The sequence below is a fragment of the Arachis ipaensis genome, chromosome B6, assembly GCF_059453495.1.
Source record: "Arachis ipaensis isolate K30076 ecotype BB chromosome B6, ASM5945349v1, whole genome shotgun sequence".
In the NCBI taxonomy this organism is placed as follows: Eukaryota; Viridiplantae; Streptophyta; class Magnoliopsida; order Fabales; family Fabaceae; genus Arachis; species Arachis ipaensis.
In genome coordinates, this window is record NC_142441.1 from 8215322 (window position 1) to 8229138 (window position 13817).

Below are 13817 nucleotides of genomic sequence, written 5' to 3' on the forward strand. Positions count from 1 at the left end.
ACTATAAAGAGAAAGAAAGCCCAAAACTTCTGTTTTATTGTTTTTTCCATAGAAGGTACAAGGATCTTATGAGAAAGGAAAGATAGAATTTACAAATCAAAAACTCTAGTGACCAACCGTTTTTAGTAATTTTGGCTATTATTTAGTTAGTATAAATATTAAATTATTTTTAATAAATAAATTTTATTAATTTATTTATATAAATTCTGAAAAATATGATGTAAATCGTATTGATTTATGCGTGTAAATTTTTGGTAAATATATATGCAAAGTATATATTTTTTGTGTGCAAGCATCTGTAAATATGAATGTAAATTATTACTGATCAAGTATTGACCCAAAATAATATTTACTCATCATATAAAATTGTTTTTTACTAATTTAGAAGTGCCTTATGGGCTATGAGCTTAGATTTATCTAATTTTAACATAACTATGTTCTCTAACCAAAAAAGAAAAAAGAAAAACATAACTATGTTGTTAATGCCTTCAAAGTTCATAAGTCATGCCCACTTTAACCATGCGTTTGTGTGGAATATCAAATAATTTTTCACTCTGCCTCAAGTTTTTCTTCAAGAAGTTGTAGGCATAATCAATCAAAATCCTCTTTCCAATGTTGGCTCCTTTGCAAGCAACAATTTCATTCTCACCAATCAAGTGAACAACACCATCTTGTGATGCCTTTTCAACTCTCTCTATTTCTTTCTCAATTTCCTCTTGTACTTTCACTTCTTCTTGATCATCACCATTTTGGGACTTCCAGAACTCATCAACTATGAACTGCTTCAATCTTTCAACCAAAAGCTTCTCAAAAGGCTCTTCCTCGTTGCGCACATCCGTGTATCCATACCTCACAACACACCTGAACACATTGAGTTCCTTGGGGTGCACGCGACGAAAGAGGAAGCGCTCTTCCGTTGGAACTTTGCTAATTGGCAAGGACTTGATGGAAACAAAGATAAGAAGTGAGTGCAAGGCAGGTACATTGGCCACATAGTGCTTGAAAATTGGAGGAACACCTTGAACTAACTCTGAATAGAACATAGCTAAGCCGGGTAATCTACACAAACTTGTGTTGCAAGCAATCTCTTTAACCTTCTCTGCAGAAATCTTGTGATCCAATTCATAGTAGTACTTCCTTCGGTACACGTTGTTCCAAACATACATGATGAACATTAGAACCGCCGCGAATGCAAGGGGAAGATACCCCCCTTGGTCAAATTTGTATAAGACTGAGCTTAGATAAACAACTTCCACAGAACCAATGATTAGCACATAGCTAATGATCAAAAGTATATGAGTCTTCCATATCATGATCATGATTAGTACTAGAAAAGCAGATGTAAGTGTCATTACAAACACCACTGCTATCCCTGCATTTGCACAAAGCAAACATACACATATACATTAGAACAATACCAATTCATTCTTATTTTTGAACTGAAAGAGAGTGTGAGTTATTGTTTACCATAGGCATTGCCAATTTTTGTAGTGGTTTTAAATCCAACAGTGATGGCAATACATGCAATCATAAGGATGTAATTGATTTCTGGAATATAAACTTGTCCTTCGTGCTTGCTCGATGTATGTACAATTTGCACACGAGGGAAACATCCCAATGACAAGGATTGTTGGATTATGGAGAAAGTTCCTGAGATCATGGCTTGTGAAGCTATAATTGCTGCCATAACAGCAATAACAAACATTGGCCAATATAGTTTGCCTGCAAAACATAGTAATATTAACAAACTATCCTCAATTAATTACTTCATAACAACATAATCAAACATATATTCATTATTATTTACCTGGTATGGACTTGTAGAATGTGTCACTAACAAGATCATTATGCTTGCGAAGGAAAGAGGCTTGTCCAACATAAGCCAAAATCAGAGCAGGGTAAGTCACAGAACACATGCTAATTTGTACGGATGGAACTGTGAAATGTCCAACATCAGCAAATAGTGCTTCAGTTCCTGCAATAGAATAAAATCTAAACATTACTTAACTAAGTTAAGATTTTGTTAGAAATATAATCATTCATGTTGCTTTCTCCTGTCAGCTTAAGTTTTTAGGAGAAGTAGTTTTATACGTACCAGTTATGGCGAGCACAACACCACCAAGAGAAATCCAAGCATCTTTCTTGTTCCTAATGAAGTAGTCAACTATGTATTTTGGATTTACTGCTTTAATAACAGAGGGATCATACTTGATGAAATTGTAGAGACCAATGCCTGCGATGAAGGCAAACCATATACAGATAATAGGAGCAAAGGTGTATCCAACTTTATCAGTTCCAAATCTCTGAGCCATGAAAAGGCAAACCAAGATTGCCACGGATATCAGAACAACCACATCTGTGTACAATCAACACAAGTTGCATTAGTTATATATTAATTTTAAGTATCATAATAATAAAAATTTTCAACAGCAAAAAGCCAGAAGGTATTAAAACATTCATACTTTCCATTTTTAAATCCTTAATATGATCTGAAAACCATATCAAACCGGTCGCTAAACCGGTTTAGTTTGAATAAAAATTAGTTGATAACAAATCAGTCGAACCAATTCTTTTAATGATTAACTGATTTAAAATAATATACACACAAAAAAATTAATTTTTTTTAAATACAATCAACTTCACACGAAATTATTCACTAAGGTAACGTTTATTTTTGGAGACAGGACACAGAGACATGGACAGCACATCTTTAAAAAGTGTTTGAAAGCAAAGACATGGACACTGAACATATTGTCTCTGAGACAGTTTTTTATACTTTTGTGTCCACTCTTTTTACGAAGGACAATGATGGCACGGAATTTGGAAGAGAGACACGGACTTTTTTTATGAATTTTTTTTGTCTATATACTGGATATTACATTAGTGTCCTATCCATTATATCCAAACACAATACACAAAACATAATTTTTAATGTCTCTATTCTATTGTCTTTGTCTCAGTGTTCTGTTCTGTCCTGTCTTTAAAAACAAACACTACCTTTAAATGAAAAGTCAAATCATTTGACTGCTTAATTATCAATTTCACGTAAAATTGACGGCATCTGAGTTTTCATCTTTATATATACACACAAATAAAAACTTGCCGTTGTTGATGTTAGTAGCTGCTTGCTTGATCCCTCCAACAGCAGATAAAACAGAGATGCAAGGGGTGAGAACACCATCACCAATGACCATGGAAGTGCCAAGCATGGTAGCAAATAAGAGGAACAGCTTCATGAAGTGACTTTTCTCAAGCGCACACTTAAGCTTGCTTGCTCTCTTCTGACGGTTATTTGGCAACTCAAGCTGGTAGTTCGACACGTCAGCATCCTCCACTTGTTGATTCGGAATAAGTCCCACTTTTGCATAACGACATATTAGAGAGTATAGAGCAAAAGTCCCTCCTGAAATTTTACACATTTTTTTAATATAGTCTTAATAATATGATATTATTTATTATAATAAAGAATGAGAGTGTATATATACCGTCGCCATTATCGTTGGCCTTTAAGACCACAAAGACATACTTAATGAGAGGGATGAGAGTAATGGTATACAAGATCAAGGAAAGAACTCCCAAGATGTCATCGTTGTTCTTGATACCATCAGTGAATGTGCTTGAATACACATACAATGGTGATGTTCCAATATCACCGTACACTATCCCAATACTTTGGAACGCAAGTTGAAGTATCAAACACATAGATGGCCCCTACATAAATAATTAATTAATTAATATCAGCTATCAAAAAGTGTTGGTCTTTAATTTAATGTTTGTGTTACTAGTTAGATCAATTAGATTAATTATAAGTAATATCCTAAATTAGTTAAACGTTTTAATTTCTAATAAATTTTAACCATTATATCACTGTTAAATAGTCAAATGTTTTATTTTATTAGAAATTAGAAGAAAAAAAGTTGATAAATTAATTACTATTATTGTTTAATAAAGATATAATAGTTACAAAAAAATTTAAAATTTTTAAATTTTAATCATTATATTTTGTGAAACTATATGAAGTTATATGAAATTAAATATCAAACATATGTACTTACTTTTGCGGCATGCGTGCCGGAGAATCTTTGAGATGCCAGTTCCAGAGAGTCATATCTTCGCAAGATTTTCGAAGAAAGCTGCTTCTTCTCCATCACATCAGAAGCTTCTTGTTGTTCCGTCTCTTCATTACTGTTTTCAATTTTCTCCACATCCACAACTACAACATCATGATCTTCTTCTACCGGCATTTTGATTATTTGGCTAGTTGCACAACTAATTAATTAATTAATTAAATGAAGCTTAGGTTATTAATTAATTAGAGCCTTCCGTAACCAATCTCTCTCAAATTAAGAACATAGAGAAAGAGAAAAAGAAGTAGCATGCAATGCTAGTTTGGTTGTGGAAACTAACAAGTACGAAGGGTTTGTTTAAATAGATGTAGAAGAGAAGTGAGACAAAGAAAAATAAATAAATAAATAAAGCTGCTTGCTTAAATGTGGTGGGAAGGTGCAAACGTCGCTGTCAACATGCAATTTAACTTTGACTTTGCAAGAGTGATTATTTATCTCTTAACACGCACAAATGAATTTTCCACAACAGTTTATTTTGCTTAGTATGAAAGGTACTGAGAATTGAAACAGAATTACCTAAAATTAAGGGATTGTGAATGAATGAGTGAATGAATTAATGGTCCGAACTGGAAAGTGTGTGTTCAAATGCTGATTTTAATCTAAAGAATATACGTTATTGACGCGTTATTGTACTAAACATGCAAAAGATGCACGTGATGGGCACGGGACACTTGTGATTATCTTTTGAACGCCGCCGTTTCGTGCGTTAAGCTCATCAAAGAGTCAAAGTCATTGGTCACGTGAATAATTTATGTAGTTTGGTGTGTGTTTATTATTAGACATATCAGTGTCTCAGCCAGCCACTTATTCAGACTTGTAACTGCCATAGCTTTTGCACATTTTTGGGTCCCGTACGTAAATGTTGTTTTCTTCGGCATTGTCAAATGTCATACTAGACCCTTTGTTATATGTGAATGTTATGGTATTTAAAAAGTGATGTCTATTTATTAAAAAAAATTAAAAATAATATTTAATTTAAAAATATAATAATAAATATTTTATAATTTATACAAATAATTAATATGTTAACAGAATTTTAGTACATACGTTTATAATTCATGAAAGGATCTATATTCATGTATGAACTTCCAACAAAAGTGAGAACCACCAAACTCCTCATATCAAATAGTAGGTCCTAGTTGGCAAGATACTTTAATTTTGAAACTTTTTTAACGTTCCAAGCTATTACACCTGTCGCTAATACATTGAATTTGGAACACTATCTACTACAACAGATAGTGATTCAAGCGGAGATTAATTTGATCAAGGATTTTTATGCGTGAAATTATCGTCTTTCTTGAATTTTATAACCCCCCATTAGCGGAATATATCAAAGTGATGATGATTAAATATAAAGAAAAGAATATTCCTTTTGGGCGTGAAAGCATGTCAAGTCAAACTAAGTTTTAGAAACAACAATATTATTAGTTAGTAAATATTATTATTTTAGATTAATATTTAGTTAATAATAATTTATATTCATATTTATTAAAATTTGTACTAACGTTGATCAGAATTTATATATAAATTTATAAAATGTATTTATTAAAAATAATGCAGTATTTATAATAAATAAATACTAACTAAATTTATTAAAAGCTCTTCGCCCCAAGAATTTATGATTAGAAAATATCTTGCGACATTGTTTGTGCAATAGTAGCAAGTTGGCATATATGTGTAATTTTCCTCATAAAGTATGAATACAATGAGCTACATTTCAAGGATATGATGACGACTTTGCAAGAAAGGAGAAACTGTAAGGACTAAGGAGAGAGGGACCAATAGCATAACAAGTTGCCTATTTATGTTTCTATTATTGAGACTGCAATATTTTTTTTTCCAGCTGCAATTTTGACCAACTCTCCCACTTTCTGTATACAACGAACCCACACACCAGGGATAAGAGTGGATCCCACATAGGTATTTTCTTTTCATTATTACTATCCCTACCATTATTTCCGTAGTATTATTTTCATGCGTATAAGGTCGGTATTACGTGCATGATTATTCAAAGAAATATTAAATGAAATGTATACACAATATTATGTATACACAATGTAATTTGTCATGCGTATAAGGTCGGTATTACTTCTATATCCATGCACTTTATGTAGTGTGAAGGCAAAAGTGTCACGCATGCAAATAGTATGAAAATATAGATCCATCGTGATTAAATTTGTCAACTAAAAACTATTATGTATACACAATAATATTTAGAATATAATAAAAAATAAATTTAAACAGTTTCAAACAAAAACGGATTTCCGAATACTATGGAAAGAAATTTTCGGTCTTATATGTGTACGCAAAAGAACGTGTCTCGTGTCCAAGCAGGAAGCTTGTGGTGATTGGATTTCTGAGACAAAAAAATTAGAAGTATCTACAAATATTACATAAAAAGAACCTTTAATATGAGAGCTTCTTATTTAATAATAAAAGGTTAACATAAATCGGACAGCTAAGTTTTAAGGAAGATGTTCATAAAGATATTTAAAACGTCTTTTTTGTAAAAATGCTTATATTTTGTATTATTATTAGACGTATTAATTAATTTGTTATTTTAAATTTTTTAACAAATTAAAATAAAATCATTTTTTTATAATAACAACAATAAATTCATTTTTTTTAGAAATTTAATTGTATTTTTAAATTTTTAGGAATTTAAATGTCCACAAAACAAAAAATTAAGAATATATTTGTTTTTTTATCAAAAAATTTAAAAATATTTAATTTAGATTGTATAATTCGATCGGATCAAATCAAGTCTAATAATTATAATGCAAATAATTGGATTTATTATTATTGCTATAATAAACTAATTTTATTCTGATTTATTAAAAAATAAATTATTAACCAGTTTTATAAAAATATCTAATGATAACATGACAAACGTCTTTTTAAAAAAAAAGATATTTTTAATGTCTTTATTAAACTAGTCTCCAAATTTTAATACCTTAATTTACTAGTTACAAAGAAATCTAAGACGAAAATTGACCAAAAGACAACGGGGTGCGTTATTATTGTGATATCATCATTTTATAGAGTCATTTTCTCTAAAGAAAAATTGTAATTAACTACTATTTATTTACTTATTTCTACCTTATATACACAGTCAAAAACCGTAGGCATTACTCTTCAAACATAATACAAAATCAGCTATCAAGAGCTTATCTTATACCTTATGGGGCAACGTATCTTCGGTTTTGGACCTTAACGAAAGCTTGGGATTCAAGAGGGCTTCTTTGCCAATTGCCATTTGAATTTAGTTCATTACAAAATATACAACAATTCCCTTTCGGACCTTGCATTTACAATACACCACAATGGAGGAAAATGTGGTGCTTTTTTGTCATGAATATAATGAAGACCGGCATTGCATGTACGATAATCCAGCCCCAAAACAAAAAATCAAAAAGCACGTACCTTGAGTTATCAAATTTTGGCTGTTCTAGTGACCTTGTCGAAAATTGGATTCTCTATCAACTCCCGAGCAGAAGGCCGCTTAACTGGATCAGGGTCCATCATGGCCTAAAATACATTAATCACCAAGAAAAAGAAAAACAATGTTAATATACCAAAGCAAGCAAAATATACATCAGGACTACTTAATTTAAATTGGATTACTCAACAATAAACATCAAACATTAGTACAAGCAGTACTTATCACAAAAAAATTGCTAATATTTTATAGTTAGAAAAACTTTTGAGACCTTGGTGCAACGGTGCAAGCATCGGCAGAATTCTTTAGAAATGGATCAAAACTGGACAGATAAAAACTGAAAACAAAATGTTCCTTCAGATTTAAGATGAGGGAATGTACAGAACCTTGAGCAAGTTTTGGAATTGCAATGAGTGGCCAGGCAAAAGTGGTAGCTTTCCCTCTTTAAGATTAAAAAATTGGCATCCTGATTCTGGCAAAGGCAATCGCCGAATGAACTCATACACAGAAGCTCCCAAAGAAAAGATATCAACTTTGTCAAGGTGATCATAATTATCATTGAGGATTTCCTGAGGCATATAACGTGCATCTCCCTCCTCAACCAGGAGGCTATTGTCAAGGAGAGTTGCACATCCAAAATCACCAAGTTTATATACACCATTTTTGACATAAATATTATCAGGCTTGACATCTAAATGAGCTATTCCCTTCTCGTGTATAAACCGCAGTGCATTGGCAATCTATCCAAAGATGCATAGGAATTAAGAGAAATATGGATTTGATATAAACATATGGAGCAACGAATAAAAACAAAGTGAACTTTAAGGTCACCAAAAGAAAATTCACCTGATATAGAGCCTCTAACACTTGTCCTTCTGTAAGTGATGAAGAGCATTTGTTTATGGATAAGCTGTGATCACAAAGCTCCATCTGAATATACAGCTGTTCATTTTCAAACCATGAAGAGTAGTATCCCACTATGTTTGCATGAGAACCTGCAGAGGAACGATGGAAAATAAGATTCAGAAGAACATAGTATAAAAGCCATTATATAAAACAAGAGTTAAAAATGTAATATATACAGACCTAATGCAGCCAATGCTTGAACTTCCATCAAAGCTTTTCTCCTGCATTGTGAAAAAATCAGTGTGCAAGTGACTAAAATCCTATCAAAGAACCACCCAGAAGCGTAAAGATTCTACCTTTCTGTTTCCAGTCGTAACTGTCTGGCACTGCGTTTCACAGCATAAAGGCACCCATCTATTCGTTTTAATACTTTGAAAACACTACTAAAGTGCCCTCTACCAATTTGCTGAAAAAAGAAAAGTTAAAAATATAATCACCTACGTTGAAGGGCAACAAACATTGGAACATAATACCAATCCAAAACAACCTATGATAGTTACAAATTAAGTTAAACATAATGGTATACCTCAATCTCATGAAAATCAGTGCGATAGCGTGAAAGACCATCATCACCAGTTATTCCAGGGAAGAGACCTGCAATTATAACATTATGCAGTTAAAAAAATTAGAATGGGTGTGATTAAAAGCCTCATCTGTACAATAATGTGTTTTGCAACAACTCTACAGAAATAACGTAAAATTACCAGTGAATGAACTGACCCAAACTATACCTGCACATTTTATCCTTTGGTTTCCAAAGGGGTCTGTCTCCTTTTGTGAAACATCTTTCAAATATGGATTCTGGATGCAGGGAGGAGGCATAACCCTGCAGCGCAATGCAACTGCAGAATGTGACACATAATTTTGGGCCTTTGGTTTATCAGCTGCTACTGTTTTCTCAGCAGCTACTTCCTCCCCAACAGAGTCCTTTCCAAGTTCAACAACTTGTTGATGGTCACCAGAAAAGTTTGGGCTGAGAGGATTAACTGAGATAGCATCTATGACGAAGAGACACATCAACCAAAATAGTTACTAAACTTGGGTGATCGACAAACATGAAGCAAATAGAATAATCATTTCAATGGTAAGTAACTATGCTTATGTTATATGTATGAAAATGGCACTTAAAACTTTAATCTCAATGAAATGTCCACTTTCCATCCTAATTCCATAAATTTGAAAGAAAAATAACGACTATTACAGAGTTTCCAATACTGAAACTACTTGGATCACATTTATATCCGTTCCAACGAAAAAAGCATAGACAATTACACACACACGTGTCGCATAACATAAGCAATTAATATGAGTAATGCGAGCTATCTATGGATGACTGCAGTTCATATCACAGCACTACTAATTAATAATCTCCACACAATGATCATAGAACTACAAATTCAAAGTTTCAAACATGCAATGGACTCAACGTGATTATATTGAAGGAAAAGCATGGTAAAATAGTCTTACCCAATCGGCACCTCTTGCTTTTTGTAGTGTTGAGCTTCTCCGGTGATTTAGGGCAAGGGGTATTTTCCTGCAGACCACAAACGACAAAAAAAAAAGGTTTCATTTTTCAGTTATATTTGAAAGCTAAATCTAAACCAATAATCAATCATCATCATTACCATATTGAAATCCAAGCCGTTGAAATTCTGATTATCCGGCGTAATATAATCCGGAGTGCTGCCTCCACAAAACAAAATAACAAAGAAAAGAGTTGTTTGATAGCGAAAAATGGAAACCGATATAACCGAAAAGGGAGAAACGTTTCGGAGGAGCTCACCAAAAGAAGTCCTGGCTAAGAATACAGTCTCTGTCGTCGGAGGCGTTGTTGTTATCGTTGACCGCGGGAGGGTTTGGGCGGTGAGATTCAGCATCTAGAAGGCTCTGGAAGCGGGAAGAAGGAGCGGAAGCAGAAGAAGAAGATGGAGGATGAAGGAGTGGAAAGAGAGAAACTTGACCTAGCTGAAGCTGAAGGTGGGAAGTGGTTGAAAGAGTACCCTTCTTCATCGTGAACTTGCTCCTCTCCTTCTTCCCAATCCTCTGGCTTTTCCTCTTCGTCATCATCCACCAAAACCCAATGAAATCGAATCGAATGAGTTGTGTTGCGATGATCTGATACTGTCAATGTATTAATAAACAATTAATTTTTTTTAATTAGCCATTAAATAAAAAAGTGGAAATTGGAGAAAAGCCGAGTGTTTTTCAAATTCGCGCGGGTTACTTTTTACATTGGCGGTAGGTTGAGGTGTGGGCATGTCCATTTTTGGATTACTGGGGATTCGATCATGGCCGTTCAGTTGCTTTCATTTGGGGCATTTGGATTTGTTGGACGGCAGGATCGGGGTTGTGGTGGGAGGGTTGCGTCGTTTAGAGTGCACACGTTGTGCTGCGTGCTGAGTAAGCTGCTGCATCCTCTTTCTGTGGGACCGGCGAGGTGACTGAGTGAACTGAGAGAAGTGGTGGTGGGTGGTGAGTGGTGAGTAGTGCGTGATAACAGTGCTTTTATTGGAAAATGAGTGAGCACTGCGCATATGCCCTGTGGCAGCTCCCATTTTTGGTTTGGGAACATCTGTTTTTTATATTTTAAATTAAATAATATATATCAAATAATTTTAGAATAATATAAAATTTTCTAAACATAGTTTATAATAGGAGTCAAGTACTTTTTTCCATTTTTAAGGTGTTGGGTTAAAATTAAAATTATTTTTTATTTTTTATTAATATTATTCTCAGCGTTATTATAAAATCATCATTTTCTTAATTTTTTAAGTAAAATATCCTTCATTATCATCGTTTATCCACCACCTTCTTTGTTTCACTGTTCATCTCATCTTTACCATTTATACTACCACCTACATTACCATAGCTTCATCTGCTGTTGCAGCTAGTTCATCAGAAGGAGAGAAAGAGAAGTGATGCAAACAAAGAAAGGGACTGCTGTTATTGGGTCGTTGCTGTCACTCAGTCGCCATTGTCACTAGATTGTCGCTGGTTCATCAGAGAGAGAACAGATGCGAACAGAAGGAAAGAGGGGTTGCTGTTGTAGGGCTGCGACTACTGCTAGGTCGTCGTTGGTTCATCGGAGAGGGGGGAGAGATAAAGAGAAGCGATGTGAATAGAAGGAGGGATGGGATGCTGCTACAGGGTCGCCACTGTTATCACTTGGTCATCGCTGCTGCCGCTGGTATATCGAGGGGAGAGAGAGAGAGAGAGAGAGAGAGAGAGAGAGAGAGAGAGAGAGAGAGAGAGAGAGAGAGAGAGAGAGAGAGAGAGAGAGGAGAGGAGAGGAGAGGAGAGGAGAGGGAGAGGTTGTTGTTGCTGGGTCACCGCTGCGCCTTTTCTCGCTAGTGACGTCTTCTTCTTCTCGCCGGCAATGTATATGGTAGTGGAAGTGGTGGGGAGAGATAATGATGGAGAGTATTTTGATCCAAGAATTAAGGAAATTATGATTTTAATAATGTTTTGTAACATTGAGGATGATATTAATAAAAAAATCGGGGGCGATTTTGATTTTTACTCAAAAAGTTAGAGATGAAAAAAGTACTTAACCCTTTTCGAGGAAAAGATCATGTGGGCTAGAGTTCCTATGAATTTCAAAAGCCCCGACATAGACCTCCATGATGGCACAACCAACCCAAGACATCATCTCAACAATTTCAAAAGTCGGATGTACCTGGTCGACGTGTCTGATGCAACTCGTTGTAAGGCTTTTCTGACAACTTTAACCAAAACAGCGATGAAGTGGTCTCAGCTAATTTTTAAACACAAGGTTGCAAAAGAGAGCACTCAACTCTCAGTAAGTTCCCAAGACTCAAGTATCGTTTGATTTTTTCAGAACTAGCTCAAGCTTATCTCAAAAAGGACAAGATTCAGGCGCGTACGGAATAAAATTAGAAAGATACTCGAATCGTTTAAGAAGAACTCTGGGATAGAATTTCAATACATGTTACAAAAGAAAGGCTAGATTGAGTCGCGAAGATTTGTTGGCACACACTCTTTCTCAGATAAAACTTCTTGCCATCGTCTTTCTTTTCTACTAACATAACTGGTACTTACCACAGGGAAACACTTGGCCAAACAGATTTCTCTTCTAGTACTCTCCTTTAACAAAATCCTAAGTTCTGCCGATTCTAATGGTGTTAACTTATACGATGCAATCAAAACTGGTCCATCTCTCGGCACTAAGTTTATTACAAGTTTCATCTCTTCTTGTGGTAGAAATTCTGGTACATCCTCAGGGAATACTTCAAGAAACTCTCTCGTATTCGGAATTCGATCAAAACGTTGCTCTCCACCTAACTAATTAGCAATTAAAAGATAAACCCTTGTCATTGCTCAGTCATTGCTCTCCAATACATTTCACCATACTGAATTCGAATAAAATTCCATGTAATTATCAGCACTTTTGATCCCTTAGATGTAACTCAAACTGAACGCTCGAAATAGTTCTACCTGCTTTCGCTGCGTCACTCTAATTATTATCCTTCAAGAACCTAGCTACTCCTCTATATTCACCAAATATCGCTCTACCTCAATAACTGGAAGTCATCGGTCGATCATACATTTGGAAATCATGGTTTTCACAACTTAGTCATACATTACAAATGAATGCTACATACCATTATTATCCAAGACGGTTAAAAATTCAGCTACTAGTTCACAATTACCTCGGGTCTAAGAATCAGATTTAGCTGTATCTCGGCTTTTTCTGTATGGACAATCCCAAGACATATGCCCTAGTTTCCCACACTTATAACATTCGCCTAGCCCGACCCTGCATGGTCTGTCCGGATGATACCTTCTGCTTCTCAAGCAAGTGAAATCATCTAACTGAGTACCAGTATACTTTTCTGCACCATGCTCCCAACAGTTTTTGTTCCTTCGGTCATTGTTCTGGTGCTAAGGACGTGAAGCGACATAACTATCTCTTTTAAAACTCTGACTCCTTTGTGTAATCTTCTTCTCTTTCTCCCTTTTGTAGAATTTTTGGCGGTCACTCATTGTCACCACAGTCCTTCTCGAGCATTCTCCTGTTACTCGACTCTTGTTTACCAATTCCGGAAGGCTCCTCATTTTCGTTTGTACCACATCACTCGGAACATTATCTCTACTACCATGTTCATTATCACCATTATCACCATCTCTAGCTTGTTGTCCCATCCTTTCCATCACTCGGTTCGCCATGATAGTGGTAGCAGCCACGTCCTCCATTGCAGTTACGAAGTTAGTCAAACTACCTACCGGCACAGTTCCCTTATTAACTCTTTGACCTTTCCTTCGACCACGTCTGCGCCCACAAGACATCATTTGGTACCAAACAAGTGATATCAAGGTGATCAGTC

General features: G+C 34.8%; 2 protein-coding genes across 2 annotated transcripts; both read right to left on the reverse strand.

Annotated features, from left to right (window-relative positions):
• Positions 1-299: 299 nt before the first annotated feature.
• LOC107647949 (potassium transporter 5-like) lies at positions 300-4397 on the reverse strand. The gene is made up of 7 exons (XM_088489387.1): positions 4056-4397; positions 3486-3711; positions 3104-3403; positions 2096-2356; positions 1808-1975; positions 1468-1722; positions 300-1372 (listed from the first exon to the last, which is right to left on the reverse strand). The coding sequence occupies exons 1-7, from the start codon at positions 4242-4244 to the stop codon at positions 489-491; spliced, it is 2283 nt and encodes a 760-aa protein (XP_088345513.1). The 5' UTR covers positions 4245-4397; the 3' UTR covers positions 300-488.
• A 2922-nt stretch (positions 4398-7319) lies between these two features.
• On the reverse strand, positions 7320-10830 carry WEE1 (WEE1-like kinase). The gene is made up of 11 exons (XM_016349683.3): positions 10697-10830; positions 10256-10593; positions 10098-10155; positions 9940-10006; positions 9204-9470; positions 8999-9066; positions 8769-8878; positions 8653-8693; positions 8413-8561; positions 7953-8306; positions 7320-7655 (listed from the first exon to the last, which is right to left on the reverse strand). Exons 2-11 carry the CDS (start codon positions 10537-10539, stop codon positions 7560-7562), a joined length of 1494 nt encoding a protein of 497 aa, XP_016205169.1. The 5' UTR covers positions 10540-10593; positions 10697-10830; the 3' UTR covers positions 7320-7559.
• Positions 10831-13817: the final 2987 nt, after the last annotated feature.